This window comes from Haemaphysalis longicornis, unplaced genomic scaffold, assembly GCF_048455015.1.
Source record: "Haemaphysalis longicornis isolate Haplotype H1 unplaced genomic scaffold, Haemaphysalis longicornis Haplotype H1 scaffold_7, whole genome shotgun sequence".
NCBI classification, from domain to species: Eukaryota; Metazoa; Arthropoda; class Arachnida; order Ixodida; family Ixodidae; genus Haemaphysalis; species Haemaphysalis longicornis.
The window spans coordinates 33,779,572-33,803,785 of record NW_027526422.1 but is presented as its reverse complement, the minus strand read 5'-3'; the positions used below and the strand labels follow the sequence as shown (position 1 = coordinate 33,803,785).

At 45.3% G+C, this 24,214-nt stretch overlaps 1 protein-coding gene across 1 annotated transcript; it reads left to right on the top strand.

Annotated features, from left to right (window-relative positions):
* Nucleotides 1-69: 69 nt before the first annotated feature.
* On the top strand, nt 70-22,443 carry Pasha (microprocessor complex subunit partner of drosha). The gene is made up of 16 exons (XM_077676657.1): nt 70-1,131; nt 3,423-3,565; nt 3,654-3,759; nt 6,004-6,093; nt 6,245-6,314; nt 7,116-7,176; nt 7,703-7,784; nt 9,206-9,307; nt 9,403-9,501; nt 9,646-9,734; nt 10,921-11,021; nt 11,776-11,875; nt 11,976-12,032; nt 12,556-12,639; nt 15,975-16,085; nt 16,810-22,443. The coding sequence occupies exons 1-16, from the start codon at nt 480-482 to the stop codon at nt 16,900-16,902; spliced, it is 2,040 nt and encodes a 679-aa protein (XP_077532783.1). The 5' UTR covers nt 70-479; the 3' UTR covers nt 16,903-22,443.
* Nucleotides 22,444-24,214: the final 1,771 nt, after the last annotated feature.

Below are 24,214 nucleotides of genomic sequence, written 5' to 3'. Positions count from 1 at the left end.
GTGTTAAGTGTTTTGTTCTGCATACGCTACTGCGGTTTCGCGTTGTTTTTCTATTCAATTTTGGTGCAGGCCGCCATTACTGCGGTTTTTGGTTGCCTTAGCAGTAGCATGGTGTTTGGTGAGGTGAATTTATCTTATCTACTGAAATGGAACCCGGTCGTGGCTTCAGGAATGCCTCATGTTGGTCTTTGTGCTCCACCTCTGTACTACGCGTGATGCTCACTCCATGAATTCAGACGTGTAGGCCCGTTCCTTGCTAGTAGGACACAACGTTCACGAAAGCACGCTTTTCAACCGCTCCCCGCCTCTGTCTCATCCCTTCCTTGCTTCTCCTAGCAAAATGCCGTTCTCGGGGTAAGCGTAACTTGTCTTTCAGGCAGCACTGCAGATGTCCTCATAAAGAAGGAGCCGTTGCGTCTTGAAAGGAGTTCCTCCTTTACCAGTGCATCTTGCAGTGTCTGTACTCATCGGCTTCTCCGATGGACGGTGCTCAGCCCCCATACACGGTGGTCGCCGCCTCCGATCGAGCGCCAGCCTCACCCCTGTCCATGCAAATGTCCAATCAAACGATAGATGAAGGGTTGGACTTTGGGCATGGCGAAGGTGCGAGTGCTGAGTCGAAAACAACGGCCGGAGAGGTGGCGGCAAAGCGGCCCGACGACGCAGCGTGCGGGGACGCGCCACAGGCCAAGCGAGCGCGCTACGGCGTCGGGGACTCGAGCCCTGCCGACGAGTACGGGCGGACTGACGGACAGCAGGCAGTGCTGTCGTCGTTTGCCGAAGACGACTTCCAGAGTGACCAGCCGGTCGACGGCTTTGGTGGAGCGAGTGAATTCGTGTGCAATGACGCACCGGCAACGCATGAGCCGGACAAGGAGCAGCACGTGCTGAGCTTCGACATACTGGACGAGGTGGGCCCTGGTCGGGGCGACGAAGAGGACGACGATGACGACGACGCCAATGGGTTCGACGGTGCCGATGGCGGTCTCGAAGAATACGCGAGTGGCAGCGACATCTCGGACGACGAGATCGAAGCCATGCTGGAGGCCGGCATGCATTCGCCTAAGCAGGAGGAGGTCGAAGACGACGATGAAGTGGCTCACGAGGTCAAGGAGAAAGTGATCCTCAAAGGTCAGCAGGTTATAGCCCTGTCACCCCGAGGGCAAGGGGCTAAGTCATTCTCTTCACAATATTTTTCGAATGTGGGACTGCGCTCATCTAGAGCCAGCGTGCATCTATGCTGTATAATGCTTTCACTACTGCTATTGGCTTCTGGGCTTGTATCAGACATGAGACAGAGTGCCTTCTTGACGAAGCCAGTACAGGTGCCGTCATAAGTAATTGGAGCACGGGAGCTGTGGCCGAACTGCATAGGAGCGCCGTGTAGATGCACCAGTGGTAAACGAAAGGAGCAGAACACGCATGCGCGCCTGCTCACGGTGATAGCCCATCTATATTTCTAAACCCACTTATTTTAACGTGGCTTCGAGCATTATTCGCAGCATACTGGTCTCATCGATGGCGCTGATAGTAGAGGCGGTATCTGGCAGCGTCGCTCACACACTTTTAGCACACGCGAGCTGCTGGAGAAGAGTCGCAATCACAGGGATCTGAAGTGACAATTTTTCTTTTCTAATATTTTTAGCTGGGTATGCTATCAGCGCCAACGCTGAGACCAGTATGTCGCGAACAACGCTCGAAGCCACGTTAAAAGAAGTGGGTTGAGATTCATAGAAGGGCCATCTGCGTCGGCAGGCACGCATGCGTGTTCTGCTCCTGTAGTTTACCGCCAGTGCAGCTACACGGCGCTCCTATGCGGCTCGGCCACAGCTCCCGTGCTCCAATTACTTTTGACGGCACCTGTACACTCCAAGGCTGTAGGGAGACTGAAAATGAGGGCAACAAACCATTTAATATGGATAATTTATTATAGGTGTCCCAAATTCTTGTGTGTTTGTAGGTTCCTAATTCCTAATAGATGTTGCCAAAAGGGGTTGAAAATAACGCACACGGCTGGTTCATAAAACTACAAAGTGTTAAGACAGTGACTGACAGCTGAAAAATGTATTGTAGCAATCCTATCCTTTGCTTTCAATCTCACCCATTCCATGTCCTGATCTTAATTTTAACCCGTTCTTTAGTGTCAATCTTGTAACAAGCCTGGACAAACAAGCAGTCTTTCATGCCTTCTTTTAAAGCGTATTGGTAGAAGCAAAAGCAATAACACGATGCAGTCACTGAGCATCTGACACCAAGCTCTCAATATACTAGCTTAGAAAAACAGTGTGTCCCACTAAAATTTTTTCACAGTCCTGACCAACAAGAGGACCAAAAAATTCAAACAACTTAAATTGTAAGTACTGTGCTGCCGAAATTTGGTACCTTGGCAAAGCTAGGCATTTTAAATATTGTGACGGTGGTTGCAAGTAATAGGTAAACTGTTTATTTAACAAGGCAAACTTGTGCCCACAAGCAATGAGCTGATGATGGTGATGATGCCCTCAAAGTTTTGTGGCACATACCCGCAAGGGGGGATTGGCCAGGGCTAAATCAGTTGTTGAAATATGTGAGGACCTCAAAATACTAATTTATTTCCGGAAAGAGGCCGTAAAAGGGAACTTAATTATGAATAAAACCCGAATCACTCATTAATTAGCACCCTTCAGCAATTCAAATGACCTGAAGCAGAAAGAAAACATACCCACAAGGGGGGATTGGCCAGGGCTAAATCAGTTGAAATACCTGAGGGCCTCAAAATACAAATTTATTTCCGGAAAGAGGCCGTAAAAGGGAACTTCATTATGAATAAAACTCACCCATCACCCATTAATTAGCACCCTTCAGCAATACAAATGACCTGAAGCAGAAAGAAAATCTTGAATGGAATTAGATATATCCCTTTTTGCATACCCCAAATTTGTTGCACCAATAGATAATGTAAGTGGAGTCGATAAAAGTTAACCCAAACTGCTCAATTGTGTCCTTCAGAAGCAGTTGTCTCCACTAGCTTCAGGCGTTCCATGGTCTTCTTCCTATTCTTTGCCTTCGAGCAACGCCAACTGGAATGTACACTGCTATGAACACGGCGGGAAGTTCAAACTGTACCACAGGAGTTGCTGCAATATGTTGCTAGTTTCTCATTTCATTTTCTTCAACGGTGGCTGCTTGTTCACCTAGCACTAGGCATGTGACATTGTGACTAGTTTTCTATGAAGTTCATATTGCCGGAGTGCTCTACGGCAGTAAGAGGTAACTTGTTGAGCTAGCTGGTTCATGGTTGTAGTAGATAGACGAATAGGGTGCTAAAACATAAACAGACACTATTTCTTCCGTTTGGCACCCTATTTGTCTATCTACTGCTGAATAAGTGTTGTCCCATTGCGGCTTTAAGGGACTGGAATGGATGTGTTGCTTTGTTTCAGTGCGTGGACACGACCCATTTGACGTCCTGCCGGAGGGTTGGATCCAAGTGACACACAACAGTGGGATGCCCGTCTATCTCCACAAGCAGTCCAGAGTGTGCACTCTATCGAAACCGTATTTTCTCGGCCCCGGCAGCACTCGGGTAGGGCTGAACATTGTTGATGGAGACCTCGCCACTTGTTGTTTGTCTTTGAAACACTGATGCCATGGAACGTCTGATCTTTTGCCAGAAACATGAGGTCCCCATCTCTGCGGTCCCCTGCCTTCACTACAAGAGGGAGAAGGAAAAAGAAGAGAAGTGCCCCGTCACAAACGGAGTCTCGGACGAGGGCAACGGTATATTTAGTTGGAAACTTTTTGCTTTTAAGATGTTGAATACAATTAAGAAGTGACATAAGTATGCGGCAGGATAATATGGCTGTCCTGGGTCAACTAACTGGCAATAAACCTAAGGAGGCATTCTTGCTATAGCATAGTTTGGTTGTTGGTTGTAAGGCCTGTTGTTTAAGGAGGCACTTCATACAGAAAGTTTTCAAAACATTTATTCCTTCTCATCCTCATTTTTTTGGGGGGAGGGCGTACTGGCCCCCCAACCCATGTATATATATTATAGTAGGGTTTATTGGCAGGATGTTGTAGCAAGGCCTTACTGTCCTGAATGAAGTCTAAACGCCTCCAAGCGAGCTCTCTGGTCTAGTAACCAGTCTTGCATGCAGCATGCTTGATGGGGCTGCCTAGCCCAGATCCAAGCACATACCCGCATTGGGTGAATTGTCCCGGAGCCACTCGCATACATCGTCTTTGTCTTGAGACGCATACGGTACATACCCATTTAAGGAAGTGCAATTGCTGCCCGTGGTATCTTCATTGCAATAAATAAATATATATATATATGCACTTCACTTGCAGCCCATGATGATGACACAATGTGCCCATCATCATCATGCATATGTATATATGTGTGTGTGTATAGTATGTCGGGATTTTGGTGCACATTACCGACCCCAGGTTATCACAATTTAATCAGGAGCCTTCCACTATGGCGCGCCTCAAGCCTGGTTGTAGAATTCAGCACGTTAAACCCCATAATCTGATTCTGATTCTGAGTGAATGCGGCTTGGCCTCATTTTGTTTACTGGACGAATTGTATATATTTACGACCTCTGCATGCAAGTGACGACTTCTTCATCCCTAAAAAAATGTAAATTACTAAAAGGGCTTATTTTTCCATGAGTCGTCAGGATTTGCCAACTGGAAAGAGTAGCAGTTCTGAGACATAGAAAACGCGTGCATTTGACAATCCACTGATAAAAAAACTCTGCTAAAGGGGTCACTGAACACTGCAGCCTCAGGCTCAAAAAAGCACGCAAAGCATTAAAGCGAGGTGAATAATAGCAACATATTTATTCCCTGAGCATAGGCTATTTCTAACATCAAAAAATGATGATTAGTAGGCTACGTCCTTCTCTTAAAAAATAAAATTATTCCTGCGTGTATATTTAAATGTATTTTTTGTGCGTACAGTTATAAACGAATGAAATGCTAGCACGTAAATGTGAACCAGAACACACCAATAGCGTGATTTCTTTCTGTGCAAGCGAAATAGTTGTGTGGCTCTATTACAGTAACAAAGATATTTAATATGTGTCTTTAATTTTGAGTGTTCCGGTTCATACTTTCGTGTTCTCACTTCATTTGTCCGTTAATGTACTTGGGGTTCACAGTAAAAAATGAAATAAAAAATATGTATGATACAACCGTTTCCACGGAACGGAAGATGATAGGTGTAACATTAAGGGACAAGAGTAGAGCGGAGTGGGTCGGGGAACAAACACGTGTTAAGGACATATTAGTAGAAATTAAGAAGAAGAAATGGGTATGGGCAGGGCATGTAATGCGAAGGCAAGGTAACCATTCGTAATTAAGGGCAACAGAGTGGATCCCTAGAGAAGGCAAGCGTTGCAGGGGGTGGCAGAAAGTTAGATGGGCAGATGAGGTCAAGAAGTTTGCGGGGATAAATTGGTTGCAGTTAGCGCAGGACCGGGATAATTGGAGATCCATAGGAGAGGCCTTTGCCCTGCAGTGGGCGTAAATAGGCTGATGGTGATGATGATGCAACCGCTGCTAGTGCTTCTAGTGCCCTTGTCCTCCTATGGTAAGCATTTAAAGGAATAAATTGAAAGTATGAAAGTAAGCCGTGCACGTTTGCGCCAACAATGATGCAGTCAGCTTTTATCCACAATAAAATTTTAAGTGAGAGAAGGCAGAGGCAACTCAAAAGAAACCTCAACTGGTCATGGTGCATTGGGGAGCGGGGGCAGGAGTTGGCATTGGCAGCCCCCCCTCCTCCTCCCCCCCCCCAAAAATGTAAAAGGGGGCTGGGGCCTCCAATCTCCTCGCAGTTGGCATTTATGAGGCACTTAATTTAAGGACAAACACATTTGTGTGCCTGTCTGAGGAGTATGAACCTGTATGCTTCATTTTTTTTCAAGCAGTGCAAGCTTTTCTTGTGGGCTTCCTATCTATAATAAGGGTGCCGAGTTGGCTTTCTGTTTTTGCGACTGAATGCTTTTGTTGCAGGTGCACCTGATAATATGGCTGACCTGGCTGCACACATTCCCACAGCAAAAGTTGAGAGTGTGCGGGAGAGTCAAAAGGAGCGGTCTCTAGGTAGCGTTTTCTTTCTTTCTTTTTTTTTCCTTCCTATTATTGCTACTAAATTATTTCCAGTGGCCCACAAAGTGAGCTGTTGCTCCTTCTCATCTCACGGTTTAGCGTAGCCGTCTGCTTTATCGTATCCCGGGGCCGCATTTTTTTTCAGATGCCATGGCTTTTCGCCAGTACTGTGAGGCAGTGTTCGACTTCCAAACCATCCAACTGCGAAAATTCAAGTGAGTTTTTTTTTTTCTTTTTCCTTTTGTTGCTATTAATGTGATTACTAAAGGGACATCGAAGGCAAAACCAAAGTTTGTCTATATAGATAGATTGGCCTCCCCAGATAATGAATATATTCCTGGTCATAAAAGAATTGAAGCTATCAGTCACCCAGCAGAGGTGACGTAAACAGCGGCTGACCGGATATGCCAAGAGTCGCATAACGAACAACAGAACGAGAAGCGCACGCATACAAGCTCTCAAAGAAACACGTAAAGTCTTTCTTACACGTTAGCTTTTGTAAGTCATAAACAATTGTAAATGTACAAGTGTAATTCAAGCTGTGCCGACGTTCGCACGCTGCCAAGCCACGGTGCCGCTGGCGGCTGCGATGGTTATTGCAGGTTGGGCGTAGCCATTGTTGCTCCTGTGGCTGCGACGCTTCACTTGGTAGGTTTTAACTTTCCTGCTAGACCACACCGCTGTCTCACTCGCTTCTGGTCACTATTTGTGTCTGCAATACGTCATGAAATGATGCGAGGGAAATTGGTCGAAGAAATGGGTTTTTCACATGGCAATTTCTCCGCAATTAAAGCATCTTTCGCCACCGGATAAACGCTGAGAGGGCTACAAGGCAGTTGAATTTCCATCTGAACCAAACTTACTAGTTGCGTTCAGTGTCCTTTAGACCTCACTCGTAGCGTTCTATTTTTAAAAAGGAAATTCCCACCATTTATATTGCCCCCATCGGCATTAACGCAAACTGGAAAAAAATAAAAGCCGTTGCGCTTCGTCTTCTCATTTTTTTTCCTGCTCAGGACTTGGGCAGGTCGTCGTAAGCACAGGAAGAAGCTGAAGCAGATGCAGCGCCCCATGCTGGTGAGTTGCACAGGCTTGTGAACAGATACTGATGACATCATCAGTCTGCGTTATCACTTCACTGGGTGGGATGATACGAGAGCCATTATCTGGGTCAGGTCTATGAGAAAGGGCCTGTATGTACTGCGTGCTTTACGCAGTTGAAGCGTGGGTTACTTAAAAATGCTACAGGAAACACCGGACAATTAATTGCTCGTCAAATTTCACATTCACGAGAGACTCCATTACAAACACGTGAGCAGTACTTAAAAAAAAAAATATCTTGGAGCGACCAGGAAAGTATTTTGTTGAAATGAAGCTGGAAAAGCCAGCAGAGTCCGTTTTGCTTTGGCCAAAATTCTCTGTTTCTCTCTTCGAAGCGAAGTATGCATTTTCTACTCCAAGGCCACCGCCGTCCCAATCAAAACCTGCAGTTTTGGTTTGAAGTGATAGTCATCTGTATTACAAAATGGAAAAGGTCGAGTTGCATCTTTTACTGTGTTTTAGGTTAACGTGCTAAGCGCTTGTTCCCTATTTCTCCTTCCAGCCGGAAGGCACCAAGCTGATCATGTGCTCCCTGCCCCCAACGTCGGCGACCAGCCGAATCACCAGTGGTCACCCGAAAAGGGGTGGGCGTCTCTTCTGCTTCCTCCGTCACTGGGCGCACTGAGCTGTTGCTCTTATTTTGCGTTTTTCTTCTGCTTGTGTTCGAATTGACAGGGCTACAGAAGGTTTGGGTTACACGAGGGCAACACCGTATTTGCAGCCGTTGTGGTTTCTAGTAAGTAAGCATATCGCAGTACGCGAGAACGTAGATGAGTGAATGCACTTTGAGGGGGGTATAAGTCGTCGAAGACGTTTTAATAAATGACGCGAGCACGAAAATTTCTAGATGAACTTGTAATGGCAACGGGACAGGTTTACAACAAAAAAGCTGAAATGATCTAGGAAAAGAAATGATGAATATAGTAATCAAGATTGAAAGTATACATTCTGCAAAATACACGTTTCTCCAATAATTCTTACAAAAATGATCTGCTTTCAACAGTTTATATAGAGGGAAAAGGTTATCAAGTTATGCCCATGGTGCCTGCATCTTGTGGCAAAGTAGGACTGCAATTTCACACTCCACAATCTTATGATCTGTAGTGTGTTTTAAATACTTTCTTTTTGTGGTTACAAATGTTTTCTAAGTGATGCAAAAACCTTTTCAGCACCCCGTGTGTTTATCGCCACTCAGCTGGATAAGCGTATTTCCCGATAAGAGCATCCATCCGGCGATGCAACATCAATATTTGATTACAGAAATCAATTGCAGCTGTGCTAGACAGAGACCCGCAAGTTTTTCCTGGCGAGCTGATCCCCAATAAACACGAATCTAGTAGTTGATAGGTAGTTCTACATGTTTTTTTCCTATGCAACAAAATTGGGATTGTTGCTAACTTTACGAGAACAGTCACTACAAAAACCCCCTCTGCATCGAAAAATCGAAAACAAAACTTGCCAGCACTTGCTGCTGTTTCACGACTGATTTGAGATGCTGTTGTTGTCAGAACTGATATTCATTGATTCACTCTTCGTGTTAAGGTGTGCAGCTAAAGTGCTTATCACTGCAGTGATTGTTAGGTGCACTATGGCTGGGAGCAGCATGCTTTTTCTGGCGAGCATTAGGTTACAACGAAAACGACGGCGTCTCAGGCTAAATTGGCAGCTGTTTAGTACGAAACCACTCAGTCAGAAACTAACTTTCTTGCAGAAAACTGTTGGATGTTTTCAACGTGACCCATCGCCACCACATTGAGAGCTGAAATGTATGATTGAATGTCATCTGTTGATGCCGTGGTCCCAACATATGTGTGGTAGACTTGATGGGGGTCCGCTGTATTTGTTGCATTGCAGACAATGCCTGTTTCTCACTTGACCATACACTTACATGCAAGGAGTATTTGAGTCAAAGTATGTTTAGGTTTTAATGAATCTCGGCTAAGGTGAGCAACAGTGATGATGAAGTTCCCGCGAATTGACATTTTCTTTTGTCTTGTCTGTTCAGAGTTCATCATGAACCCCAATGGAAAATCGAATGTGTGCATCCTGCATGAATACGTACAACATGCCATGAGGACGCAACCCCAGTACACATTCAAGGAGCTCGGTACGTGAGCCATTTGACATTCTTTATAATGAAAACCATCGCAGCTGTCCTTGCATTGTCTGTCTGGTTTACAAGATTTTGTATGTGCATTGCAGAAAGCTCAAGTATGCCGTATGGGGCCACCGTGGTCATCAATAGCATCGAGTACGGGTCTGGTTTCGGCAGCAGCAAGAAACAGGCCAAGTCTGAAGCAGGTAAAGGTTTTGCACCACAGCGGCTGTGTTGATGCGCTTGCTCTAAACTGTTCGTCTTTCCATGCACTTTGCGTTGTTCCTGTCTGGCAGGAGAAGCTTTCAACAATGTCCTGGCTTTCATTCTGTCTTTTTTTCTGCCCGTAGCCAAGGCAACTCTGGAAATTCTCATTCCCCAAATGAAGGACACAAATCTGAAGAGTGAGAAGAGTGAAGATTTCTTCCAGGATGTAGCGGTAAGTTTTGCGAACACTTGTGGTAAGCTTTTAACTGTGGCGCTTTTTTCGGGACTTTTCGGTCGGGACTTTTCGTCTGTCTGCTGTAGGTCGTGCGTTACGCAGGGGTAGGAGCAGGTTCCCAGACCCACTGATAGAGGGTGCAGTGGTCTCGCAGGGGCAGGTTCCTCTCCCTCCCACTGCTGATGTTTAGCTGCCGATTCCTTTGTGTGAATTGTAGAATTTGTGCGGCGACAGCGCTGCCATTCTCGACCGAGTGCCCATTGACGTTCAAGCCGACACAACTCTGCTGTTTTAGCAGATATAATGCTGGGTGGAACTGGGTTTAATTTTTAGGGACGTGTCAAAGGTATGCAGTGCTTGCTAGAACTTATAGATCTGGAAAAAAAAAAAAAAAATCTTCTCTGTAATGGCTCCCTCCCACTCTCACGTAAACTGTCATCATCTCACGTGTCTGTGTTAGGCTTAAGCTCGAGACATATGCACGGCGGAGTCGGATGAAGACTGGTCGGAAATATGGCTGCCACGACTAATCGTATGCGTGAATAAGAGACGCATCCTCCGATGCGTGCGTGTGATGTGTCGTCGGCGTCACTCCGCCCACTGTTTTCGCTCCATGGTTGCCTCCCTGTTTAGATGCACTCCGGCCAATTTAGGCATGTGCAAGAGAAATCCGAGCAGGAAAAGAAAACATATATCAATTCGAAGTAAAAACGAATAGGTCTATTACATTATACATACACTGCATTTTATGTGTTCAGTAAAGCGGTGTGGGGACGCTTAGCACCGACGATTCCGCTCATCCATGCTGTCGGTACCGCTGGCAACATGTGTCTACCAGTTTGTGTTGTCGGTGGAGAGCACGCAGGTTGGTGGAGAGCGCGTCTGCTCCCCTCAAAATACTCGGAACTGCCTCTAGCGGCTCTTTGAGGCTTTGAAAGAAGCTTTCACAGTGACGTCGTTAGGACAACACCTTCGGGCTCTCATTGGCTGTGGCCACGTGACAATCGCAACGATCGTACAATTTCATCTGGCTCGCCAGTCATACGTCGTGAGCCTCTTCCAACGAGCGTATGACGCAAAAACCGGCCCTGTACGACCGTTGTAACGATCCGTCGCATGCCAGTCGCGTCCTCTAGTTGTGCATGTGTCTCGCGCTTTACGCTTTTTGTCTGGTTGCTTGCAGTTCTTCGATGAAATCAAGGTGGAAGACCCTCGTGTGAATGACCTGTGTGCGAAGACTGGGCAGCTGTCTCCATACCAGATCCTGCTGGAGTGCCTCAAGAGGTAGTTGCTGGGCAGGCTGTGACTTTGAGACTGTTACTATTCCATTGTGCTTCTTGTGACTTGAGGATGCTGCCTGAGTGCCTCTCATGCAAAACTAGAAAACAAAAATGCCCCTTTTTGTTGGTGGAGCTAGTAGGTCTGATGCGCGTCCAGATTTTTATTTATTTGTGCAGTGCCCACTGTGTCCTTCTCCACGACATAAAAAAAGGCAGTGCATTAAGAATAAGACTGACAGAGAATGAAAGTTTTTTTCCAGTGGTGAAAATACCGTCACAGGAATACAGCATCAGAGGGGTGGGTAAAGAGCTGTGATGACAGGCAGCTCTAAATGTGTGAGCAACGTAAGATCGAGCGTTTCATTTGAAGAGCTTGGTGATCTGTCAGTCGCCCAAGTTTTTGCCACTTGCATTGTAGACTTTTTTTGTGTACATTTTCTTTTTCGTGATGTTAACCAGGCCCTGGACTTATGCCTGCCCTGCAGTGTTCGTCTGCTTCCACCGTTGTTGCTGTGTTGTAATTGTTGGTCTGTCTTGTTGCTGCATAGTTGAGCTGATAAGCCACTTCAATATGTATGAAGCCCTGACCTTTCCATAAAGAAGATGGCAGTCGCAGACGTTAACCACCGCTGTTCTCCGCACATGAAAAAGCTGTCATTTCTTTTCTTTTTCTTTTAATTTTTTTCCTCCAAAAATTTTTCGAGTGAGCGCCAACCGTGTGTCATTATTCTGTGCACTGGAAACTCCTTTCTGCGCAGGAACTATGGGATGGGTGACACGGAAATCAAGCAGGAAATGAAAAACATCAAGCACCAGCGCAACGAGTTCATCATGTCGGTGGGAAAGCACACGGCCAGCGTAAGAGCTTCTGCTTGCGGAGCGTTGAGCAGTTGCTCACTTTGTTGAGAGCCCTTTCGCAATATCGGTCTGCAACCTCGTATGCTGTCCTCTTTTCCAGGTCATCTGTAGGACCAAGAGGGATGGAAAGCAGAGGGCCTCGCAAGCCATCCTTCAGGTGAGCTTTGCCCCTTGCTTTCACCCCGTCCAGTCACTCCAGTCTTGTGTGTTGAACACTCGCACAAAGGCAGCTGCGAGAGCTATTATCAGACATTTGTTTATTCTGAAAGCGTGAATCTGTAAAGCAGAACGCTATTCCTTATCCATTTATGTAGTTTGTATGGGGGCTTGGGTAATTCAGTGGGAGGGCACGGTACCGCCCTTCAAGTTAATTTCAGCGCACGGTTGGACCTTGTTTATAGAATCTTAAAAGCTGGAGCAACAAAATCAAGTCTGTCTGTTGGGAGTGGCAACTGTTTGCTTGGCTTTTGCTCTGGTTTGTAAATGCTTTCGCACTTTTGGGCCCTATAGCCTTCACTGCTGCAAAATGCTGCCTTGTAACACTTTCGTGGTACTTTAAGTTACAAACACTGCAGGCTGCTGTTGGGCCGCCAGGTCTAAAGACGCCCTGAAAATGTGTTGCACTCACGAGATGGTGTTGTGGATCACTTTTTTTTTCCCCTCATGTTGGACAAACGCAGGGGCTGCACCCGCACATCACCTCCTGGGGCTCGCTTCTCAGGCTCTACGGGAAGGGTTCCTGTAAGACGCTCAAGGAAAAGAAGGTGAGTCTTTACCACACTGTCTTGTGAAACGGGCATGGTTAATTAGTGCTAATGAAGTCTAATTAAACAGGGGCAGCCGCTGACTGTGTCTCTTGCAGAGCCGGAATTTTTGCTTTTGATTGACTCCTGACATTTAAGGGGGGACGCTGCTCGTAGAACAGCTTTTAATTTTTAAGTGAACCACGTGAAACTTGCCAGTCTTGCTGCTTTTTCCGCACTGATTTTAAATGTGCCATTATTTTTTGTGTCGATCAGTTGGTTCCTGAGATACTTAGATAAATAGCAATATTTGGAGGAATAATGGATAAAACACCGTTAGTCATGAAATTGTAATCTTTATATTTTCCAATACTATGCGCCCTGGTGAACGCAACAAGAGAAGTGCTTTTTTGATGCACCGCTTGGAACTAATTTTACAGCTCATTAAACTTTGGTGGCACCAGTGGCAAGGAACCATTTCAAATGCCCATTTGAAACACCGAAGTTTAATTACAGTAGAATCTCGATAAACGGAAATCGCTTAAACGGAATTGCCGCTTAAACGGAACAGTTGCCTGGAATTTGGTTGGTTTTGTATTCAGACAACGTAAAAAAACTCTCGGTAATCTGAACTAAAATTTCCGCATCATTGTGTAAACGGAACCAGAAATGGAACTTCTTGTGAAATCCACTGGCATGAGAATCAGCTTTTTACGGTTCCGGCTGTTTCGTTCTTGTTTTTTTTTTTCTTCCTCCATGATTTTTTAGCCTTGTTGGCCTCGTAAGCCTCGCCTCTATCAGCTACAGTCACTTTCTAGTGGTTAGAGTTCCATGAAATGCCCTTAGAAGTGTGTACGCACATAAATTTGCACCTTAGAACATCTCTCTCAGTAAACAGAACTCCTGTTAACTCTTTCGTTACGGCGGAAAAACGGCCGATTTTAAGTGCTTCCACAAAACGTTTTTTTTTCTCTTGAGCTACTGGACACACGTAGTCTTGCTATGCATGAAATTGTAGCTTATAGATTGCTTTTCCAAACACAAAGCAGCAGTTTTGTTAACGGTACAATTACTTACAGTTTATTCGTCAAGTAATCAGAAAAAAGCCCCCAAGAAAAGTATACGAAAAACACAAATCGGCACTTTTACCGAGACTAAAAATTATTTCAGGTATTTTAAGATATACAAATTGTTCCTCCGTTCCTTGGCTATGATTCAATATATAAATCAACACTGTACACCAAGTTTTAGATTTTAGAGGGCCCGTCAACCTAGCGCAATTGACGGCTGTGCCACGCCGCGAGGGCACTCAAGGGTGAGTGAGTCTCTGTAAAACGCGCATCCAAGTACCGTACTTACCCGATTCTAACGCGCACTTTTTTTTCCGGAAAAATAGGTCGCAAAATCGCATGTGCGTTATAATCGGATACGAAACCGAAACAGCGGAAATTTCGTGCCACCCATCGCCATCACCATGTCAAGATGGAGCTAAAGCTTTTAGCAACGATTTTTCGGACGCAGGAAGCATAGGCGCCTAGTCTTTTCTATCGGCGTTCACACAAATCGTCAAATCGTTCCACTTTCGCGCTTGATAACAGCAATGGCAGCAGCGGCTCTCACGCGTTCAAAACGAGCGGTCGGCTGAAGCGTGCGCCTCTGGAGAAGCTCGCGGGATGGGCGTGTGAGGCGTGGGCCACGATCCCATCGACTATGGTTGAACGTTAGTTCAGAAGTGTGGCATCGCGAACGTGCTTGATGGCACCGAGGACGAGATGTTGTGGTCAGCGGAGAGGGACGAGGAGTGAGATGAGTGAGATTACTTGGGGAAATAAATCACCCGTTTCTCTCGCATTCGTTTTTCTTGCTCACACAGTTCCGTGCGCGTTACAATTGGAGGTGCAAGTTTTTTAGTTTTTTTGTCAGGAAAATCGGGTGCGCGTTCGAATCGGCTAATTACGGTATACTATTTTGTGTCCTCGCACAAAATTCTTATCAGTTCGGTGGTAAAAAACAAGAAAAAAAAATCGAGCGCTCTCGACAAGCGTCGCACCTGAACCCTGCAGCGCTAATCTGACACGAGCGCCACGTTATCTTGAAGGTGATAGCGCGATACGGCGCGGTGCATTTGGCAAAATATCCCGGCCGTACGTTCTCGAGACCCTAAACACAAAATCAAAACCGCAGTCGTCAGATAAGAAGCACGTTTTGTTTATAAATACAGCGCGGAGTCACAACGAAATTACCTGCAAGCGCTTGTTGAAGTGCGAGGCCCCTGAACCGGAGCTTCGTTGTCCTAACTGAAATCTGAAGATCCCACATCATTGCTTGATCCCTCACTGCTGCTGGAATCACAAAAATCGACAGCAGGAGCTGCCGAAGTGCTTGCTACAGCAGTCCGACTTTGCGGAGCGCGGCGCGAACCCGACGCCATTTTTCCTCCTCCTCCCCTCCCCCTTCGGTTCAAATTTCTTTTGCTACGCCGCCACCACACGAGACACATAAACAAACGAAACCGAAATTGAAAGAGAAGTTGCCAATGAACACACCAGATGGCGATAGTTGTCTGTGGAGCGCGGGTTTCAGATTTTGCGGGAGGTTTAAAATCATCGGACGCCGGCTTCCGATTGCCTATGGCGCCGTCGTGAAAGAGTTAAACGGAACTAATTTTTCCGGTCCCTTGAAGTTCCGTTTATCCAGAGTCTACTGTAGCTGTAAAATTAGTTCCAAGCGGTGCATCAAAAAACAACTTCTCTTGTTGCATCCACCAGAGTGCGTAGTATTGGAAAATATAAAGATTACAGTTTTATGACTAACGGTGTTTTATCTATTGTTCCTCCAAAGATGGCTAATTATCTCTAATTATCTTGGGAATAATTGACTGACTTAAAAAATAATGGCACATTTGAAGTCAGTGTGGAAAAAGCAGCAAGACTGAGATGTTTCACAGGGTTTACTTGAAAATTAAAAGAAATTGTTTTAAGAGCCATGTCCCCCCTTCAGGGTTGAGCCACTAGTTCCGTTCTACAGAAACAACAACCAATACGCAAGCTGCAGGGCTGCCCTGTCCCTACTACTCAACAGTCGGAATTATTTCTGCTGAGGACTTTCTTTCCTAATCCAGGCTTCACGAAAGCCACTACCACAATGGCCATACTGCACATAAAAGTGAATGTAATACGGCCTTCCACATAACTGTGTTTTATAAGACTGCATTGGAATTTTTAGTGTGATGGTGAAGCAGTATAACGACAGCATTTTTTTGTCAATAGCGCGTAAGCTTGCATTGCAAAAATTTGTCTTTGTGGTGGTGTGTGTTTGTCCTGTCTGATGCCTGTGGTTGCCGGTCCCCTTCTCAGGAGGAAGAGCAGCGTATCACAGAGCTGCAGAGCAAGGCCAGTGCCAACCGGCCCAACCTGTGCATCCTGAACAAGCTCAAGGAGGAGATGGCCAAGCTGAAGCAGCGTCGGGTGAGCTGGTTCATTCATTTGAGGAAACCTCCATTGCAGGCCTTCTTTTGGGCCTCTGTTTTTTGCCAGAGTAGCGCTGCCTTTCCAACTGGGACAGTTTACTGAACCCTTGCCAGCTTGGCATGGTGTCTAGAGCTGGGAAAAAGTGATGCAAAGCAAGAACAAATTAGGTTTGTGGGAAGGGAGTAGCTGCCTAAATTTGACGATACTGCAGCGATGCAAATGGCAGCAAGTGGACACGGGAATAGTTTCACCAACACCCGCTGCGGTGGCTCAGTGGCTAACGCGTTGTGCTGCTGAGCACAAGGACACGGGTTTGATTCCCGGCTGCGGCGGCCGCATTTCTGATGGAGGCAAAATGTGAAAACGCCCGTGTGTACGAGATTTCGGCGCTCGTTAAAGATACCCAGGTGGTCAGAATTAATCCGAAGCCCTCCACTACGGCGCGCCTCGTCACCTGCGTTGCGTCGGCACGTTAAACTCTACAATCAATCAATCAATCAGTTTCACGAAGGCTAGAAAGAGTCACGCACTCTTTATCTCTCTTTGTAGTTGCAGTTTCGGGCATTTATCGAAACGCTGAAGTGAGGAGTTGCAAAGTTGGGAGCGAAGGTTTGCACCTTGCTTTTAAGCTTTTCAGTGCGCATTGCCTCTCTCCAGTAGTATACACATATTTTGTTCGTTTTTGTGAAACTGATAAGTTTGCGTGTGTGTTCCCCTGCAGGAGGCCGTGAAGCCGATCGGCAAGTTCATCCCCCAGGAGTCGGAGTTTCCATCGACGTCGTCGGCAACGGACCTGAAGGTCGTGGAGTTGTGACTTCAGCAATGCACCCGTAGTCTACCATTCTGGTCATGCAACTTTGATGTCATTGTGGGTGACATGAGTGGAAGCATTCCTTTTATCATTGTCTTTGTACTCTTGTCAGTGAAGCTTTTTTATGTGTGCGTGTTTAAGCAAACGGTTGTGGGGGAAAAAATGAGTGCAATCTGGCTCACACATTTTACAACTAATTCATCTTCTTATTGTTTTTATTTTGCCCAAGTGAGGCTGTATCGGTGCAGAACTTTACGATCGGTCCACGTCACAATCCAGTCGCGTGCAGATTAGAACAAACATCCGTTATGAGAGAGGAAGAGGTGCGAAAGCTTACGCTGAAATTTTCTGCCGTCGACAGCATTCGCACGAGGTGTTGTGCAAAAGCTTTGGGCAGTTGTGTCACATGTTGGTTTGGGTGCTTGGACAACCAAAGCGCAGCTGCATACTGCATCAGTCATGCTGCACCCATTTTTATTGAACACATCTCTGGTTAGGTACGTGTCATTTATGCTTTTACAATTTTTTCCCTACCTTGCGGTGTTTTGTTGTCAGAAAAGAGTGTGTTTATGTGAAAATCTGTGAAACGTCTGAAAACTATTCTGTTAAGGGACAGGGCAAGTAAAATGACTTTATTTATGGACCAAATTTAATCAGATTAGGAGCAGTTATGTAACTAACCATTCTAACAACAAAACTGTAATCGTTATAAGGATACCTTCTATACTTTCAAGAATAATTACCTGAAACTTGTATTCAGCATAATTAACTAATTAGGCAAAAAGCCAACAAGATTTTTACGTCAGTGTGGTCGGAAATGTCTATTCTGTGCGAGGAAGATATTAGATTATTGCATTACCGTATTTACTCGCGTAATGATCACACTTTTTTTTTCGAAAGATATGATGCAAAGTTAGGGGTGCGATCATTACGCGAGGTAAATTTTTCGGGAAAAAGTTTCAGCGCGGAAAACGCTAGTTGCAGCTCAGAATGTTTACAATAAGCCTCACAAACATAATAAACATAACAAACCATAAAAACTTCACTGACCACCGAATGACCACCGAGTGATGCAAAATGCAGTGTTTTTATTACGGAATGCACCGGAATTACGGCATTATGGAACGCGCCATTACGAGTTTGCTGTGAGGTGAGGACAGGTTGAACAATAAGTGGCTGCTGCTGTCACAGTCTGGGACACCAAGACACGGCTGCCGACACAGCAAGCCGAGCCCGTTTTTTTTATATGTTTTGTGAGTACAGTATGTGCATTTAGTGAGAGTTTCTTCCACACCAATAATGAACTCACGCATGCCGATATCGCTAATATCATCAAGTCCGCGGCAATAACGTAGCCATGTCCGCTTTGAAAGAGGAGGAAAATAATGCAAGCACGACCATCGTCGTCTAGACTTGGCACACTTACGACATATGGCTGGGACAAGTTCAGGGTGCGATCATTGCGCAGGAAATTTAAAAAAGTCATATTTTGACGACGAACTTCAGGGGTGCGATCATTACGCGAGCGCGATCATTATGCGAGTAAATACGGTATATCCTTTAGGCATAAGAAGGAACAAGAAAAGTTTCACCTTCCCTTTGAAGTCACAAATAGTTTCATGTCAAAAAAAAAGTGAAGCTTATTTCTTTTTGGGTACCTAAATGAAATACTAAAGCAATAATCTAATAGCTTCCTAGAACAGGCTTTCCTGATCATGCTGACATAAAAATCTGGTTGGCTTCTTGCCTAGTTAGTTAATTAATCGTGGAGTGGTTTTGTGAAGGTATATGGTCTCGTAACTCAAAGAGCATAGAAGATATTTTTAAACTGATTTGATTTTTGTTGTTAGGTTAGTTAACTACATAAACTCTCCTAATTCGACTAAATTTGGTCCATAAATAACAAAAACAGTTTTACTTGCCACAAGCTCCCCTTAAGAAAATAGTAAGTGATAAATTTGGCTTGGGTACCGTGCTGTAATTTAACGCTGTTTTGGGACGCGTTAATCTTATAGTATTAGACTTGACCAGTGTTCAGTGTGTGGGCTTTTTTTAGTTCTGTTTCTGCCTGTGGAACTGTACGTTGTGCAGGACAACAGCTTCGTAGATTCCCCTGCGTGGTTTGTGTGCTTGCCGTGAGCTTACAATCTCCCAAGTGCTGTTGCGGACATGTCTTCTGTAGCATCCTTGCCGGTCACTCGCATTATTGTCAGTGCTGAAAGTCATGTGAAACGCATTTTTCTACAGTGCAAAGTGTGTGGCACAGCTGAGAGTTGCATAAACGGCTACATAACTGTGCACTTATTCCAAGTCGGGCGGAAGCTTCTCAGCTCAAACGTGTTCAGCGCTGCATGAAGAGAACGTTTCGTTTTTGGTGTGCTGGTGTTGATATCCCTGGTTGTTGGGAAGTGCTCTTGACGTTGTCACTCGCTGATGTTATTTCTCGTGCCGCAAAGGGACGTATGATGCTGCTATACTTTTTTGAAATCATTTCAGTCAATGACATTGAGGAGAAAATGCATACTGCAGCCCTAGAGATTCAAGCACAGAAGTTTTGATTAACTCGAAAGCCACTATGCCCAAGTAATGTGTCTCGAAAGTGTGCAGTGTGTGTGGTTTCTGCTTTTCCCAGAGTAGTTGTACCCTGTATGTGAGGTTGTGACAGTGGCCACTGATGTCTATAGGCCTTTTATTGGTTCACTTACAAAAGTCATTTTGGTTCATTCTTTTTTGCAAGTGTCACAAAATTTCTGTGGTTCCTCGAGACTGTGAACGCTTTTGGGTATGCCTTGTTCTCGCTGTTTTATCGCCCCTGCAAGTCAGTATTTTTTATTTGCTTAATGGCCATAAGGTTCTTAATGTTGGGATTCTTATATACAACTTCTTCCAAGCTGCGACGATCAGTTTTGCTATCAGTGTTTGCGTGGGCCCAACTGCAAAACTGTGCAGGCAGTCTTTTAGCGACAAGCGCATTTTGCATTTAACTTCTTTTGTTATCTTACTTCTCGCATGGGGTCAGAAGAAAATGTTTCATGGGGATTATGCATTGTGGGTTCTTTGTGTGACATCTCTAACTGTGTTAGAAACTGTGCAGAGAAAGTGTTTCTCATGTTTTTGCAATTATGAACATTGTAGTTAATTGCTGCCAGAAGCCTTATTTGTGGAACATTTTTACTGCATGGATCCCATCCCAGTTTTCCTGATTTTGCCAAGACCTTGCTGTGTAATCCTGCTTTTATTTCAAGATAGGTTATCAAGTTTTGTTTCTAGTATTGCTTGGTGGTTGATGGGAAATTAGTAGCATGCCAGAACACTTGCTCAATTTGTTTGAGGAACTTTGTTTGTGCATTTCATACTAAATTTAAGGGCTATTTCGTTGCCTCTTTTGTTAAGTGCTTACCGTATTTTCGCGCGTATAACCTACCCCTGTATATAATCCGCGCCCCCACTTCAGCCCACCGGAAAAGAAAAAAAAACCTCGCATATTGCCCGCACATTTGATACAGGAAAGGCTACACATCACATACTATGCAGACAGAAAAAAGCATATATTTTGCAAGTAGAATACACTGACTGCAAGGGAAAAGTTATAATTCACTAATGAAATTCAGTTGTTAGAGCGTGCTCGTCCTTGTTTTTTTCTCCCTTGTCCTTGTTTGTTTTGCGCAATCGCTGCCATGGAAGGCTTAGTCAGTGTTACTGTGTAGGAGCTTCACAGCGCAACGCGTATTGCCGTGAAGCTGCACTAAAAAGACCCCGCGCATTATCCGCACCCCTACCTGGCCACTGAAATTTTCGCATTTTTAGTGCGGGTTACACGCGCGAAAGTACGGTATGTCAATCTTTCGTGGGTTGCATGTGCATATCTCTGGGAAATACAAACTCAAGTCTCTGCTGCTTTTTATGTTTGCATGTTTTGCGGACCATCAAAAGTAACGCATTGCACAAACTTATGAATGCTCTACTTTTTTGTTGGAGCTTTGTATTTTTTTGTTTTTTCCCAAACGTACCTGGCTGCAAATAGTGGTGGGTGTTTTAATGTTCTATGTCATTTCCTCTTTGCGTCTGGGTTTGGTTTCAGTTTCGTTTTGCTATTTATACCACTTCTGGAGCCCTACTTTGCCGATCTCTTAAATTGTTCTTTCTTTTTTTTCTATTCTCTAACCAGATTGTGCATACTGCATGCTAGGTGTACTTGCTGCAATGTTTTTGGGTGCGAATGATTTTTATTGGTCACGGTTGCCCTCACCCCATCCACCTGCTCTCTCTGTATGAGTGTGTGTGCAGCTAAAGCTTGAGCCCATTGTTTACCTCAGCTTTTCACTTGTCTCGAAGCACAATGCCCAAAGTTTACCTCAAGTCCAGGACATACTTAGACCTTGCATATTACATGTCAAATTATTATTGGGGAAAAAGCCTTTTGCCTTGACTGCTGTCTCAAACACATTTCACTAGTATGTGTTGACTGTGTGATATTTTGCATCACAGTTATGTTCGCCAGCAGTGTTCATCAACCCTGCCCTTAGTGTTAACGTCAAGAAATGGTGAAGCACTGCGGTCTCACAAGCAGAAAACGATGCAAGGGCACCATCTAAATATCTGGAACAGAAGAATAAATGGTAGTAGTATCAATTCACTTATGCAAAATGATAGCATCAGCTTTATTCACATTTTATTTCTTTTTTCTTAGAGCTGTGGTTCCCATTCATTGTACACTGCAGAGCTAACAGTGTATTTCGACCATTTCAAATAGGGTTGGGCGTACTTTGTCATAAAATATAGCATCACAAAGCAGATTGTGAAACGACTATATGCGAGAAATTTAGCATGTAGCAAAGCGTGTTAGAGCCACAGAGCAAGAATACATACAGGAGGGGAAGCGACCCATTATGGCAAGTGCAGTTCTGCGACCAGATAATTTCACGATAAAAAACAAACGTGGACTACATAGCTTGTCAGCTGCGACGGTGAAGGATAGGGCAGCGGCACCTGACGGACAAAATGATAGTGGCCGCAATTCATTTCGGGGCTGCATGGCGAACTGCTGATCGCAGCTTCTTGCAGCAGCTTCTTCCACAACAGATGCCGCTGGCTTAACCTGGGTCCAGCGCTTGTGACGTTACCTGGCCGCCCTAGGAAGCAACATTTCCCCACCTGTCTTGTTCTTCCTCCATGATTAGAGCTTTAAATTTTTCGCTTTCGGATCAAGTTGGGGGCCCACTTTTTTTACCATGTCATGAAGCTTCTTTGTTTGTTTTGAAAGCTACCATTTTCCAGATCTGTCAACCGTATGCTTCAGGCTAAGAACTTGGGCACTTGTAAGACATTACCTTTGAAATCATTTGAGCCCGAACGTCAGGTTTGTCATGTCGCACTAGATGTCAGCACAGCTTTTGTCATGCTTGTATTTGTATTGCTTTTCTACATTATTGAGGTGGTATGATAGGGTCACTTTAAACGTTCAGTATCTAGTCTACTCCAGTGCTGTGTGGTCACGTGTCACTTACAAGGGTGAAACACAATAAAATGATGTTTGTTTCCGTATAGGCTGTCCATGTGTGTTATTGATGCCCAAGTATTGGTTGACTTGGTAGGCCTAAAACCCGTGGTACCAAGCGATGGCTGACAAAATGGCCGGTAGTTCAAAGGGAAAAAGAGCAAAGTAATTGAAGAAAATTGGGTAAATTAAGGTCTGGATGGGAATCAAGCCAAGGGCCTCCAAGATGCGAAGCAACCATGCATTCCCAATGCCACAACAGCTGAATGGCTGAAGGGGGGACCTGCTGGATGGATTGTGGCCTTCAACTTAAAAAGAATATGGTAGGATTAGTATTGAGGCCTAGGTGAGTAATTTGAGCATAATTGCAGAAGTAGTGAGTAGTGTAGTGCACTTCTTCTAGATGTCCTCTTTCCTTGGGGATGAAAATGCATGCAAGTATGTCGACTTCACGTTGGGCCTAACGTTTGGCCTAGCTTTCTGTACGAATTTGATATTGCCGATACCTTGTAGCCAGGACCACGGAGCAAGATATGAAGAGGAGCGCCGACTGTGGCCCGGAAAAAATCTTTTGCTCGGGCCGATAATGTCCACGCGCCGCCGGCCGCCCAGCTTTCCCTTTGCTCTCTTCCTCCTTCGTTCGCCCTCTCGTCGCTGTGCCTCTGTGCGTAGCTCTTCCCTTCTTCGCTCTCCCCAGAGGCGTCTTTTCTTGCGCAGCGACGTCTGTCTTATGCCTGTCCTACTATGCAGGAGGCATGCGTGCACGCGCGGAATTTAAACACCCGTGCGGGGCCGCAATAGACGGCGCAGATAATCGCACGCCGCCGCATACACGGTGATCGCTTATTCCCGGAACGTTTAGTCTGACATTATGAATATCCACTAAAAATATTGTGCTAACCCAGCACATGTAAGACGCAGCAGAACGACGACGACTTCAGAAGCACCAAAGAATGAGCAAGAGTAATATGGAACGCCACAACATAGTCTAGCGTGATTCTGCTTACGACGAATCGATGCAGCGCAAAGGTTACCCTCTGTTGTTATCCCGCTCTCCGGCCGCGTGCTTAATTATTTATGCTGCTTCTGCGCACGAACAACGCTTACGAGGGTCGCCCGGAGACTCCATCGGCAAACGGCAATGATACACATTTCTGTGCCAATGACTGAATTGGACGGCTGCCCTGTTGTATCAAGTGTACAAAAACACTGTCAGCTTGATAAGGAACCCACGAATATCAAACGCATACTTCATTTTAACTCATGCCGCAACTTACCGCCCGATGTTCACTGTCGCTGTACGGTCGTGTTATCTCGTCGATAACACCGCGGTCTCCAAATAAAATGCTGCGATTTGTGTGGCTGCAATTTTTTGGCCTACCAGGGTTCCCGGCGTTTTTTTTTTTTTTTTCGTTAAGCGGCTGACCAGCAAAACAGCCGGCTCGTTAAACCTTTTCTTTCGGCGAGTTATCGCGAAATGAAGGCTTGCGAAAAGACCGCACTGTCAGGGACTTGATCTTGAGCAGATTGCTACGTCGCGGGCAGTCGCGGGTGATGTTATCGCATTTCTGTTCTTTTCTGATGAGCGTGTAAGTGCCGGCCCGTGTTCTAGGCACACTGTTTTGGACGCAAGTTGCACAACTGCAAGAAAGCTGAGGGAACTTTTATAATCGCCAGTGATCAGAACCAGTTGCTCCTTTCGCCTTTTGTAAAACCTGTTAAAACACAGCCAAATTGGTATTCCCAAATTTACAAAACGGAGCCACATTTTCGGCAAGCACCGCGCAAAAGGCAGCCATATGTTTGTATGTGGTCTCT

What these genes read in the sequence shown, in the direction of transcription:
- Pasha (XM_077676657.1), top strand. Translation starts at nt 480, where the DNA reads ATGGACGGTGCTCAGCCCCCATACACGGTGGTCGCCGCCTCCGATCGA. An exon ending in CAGTGGTCACCCGAAAAGGG is followed by an intron (nt 7,785 to 9,205) that starts GTGGGCGTCTCT and finishes TTGTCTGTTCAG; the next exon opens with AGTTCATCATGAACCCCAAT. An exon ending in CTGCTGGAGTGCCTCAAGAG is followed by an intron (nt 11,022 to 11,775) that starts GTAGTTGCTGGG and finishes CTTTCTGCGCAG; the next exon opens with GAACTATGGGATGGGTGACA.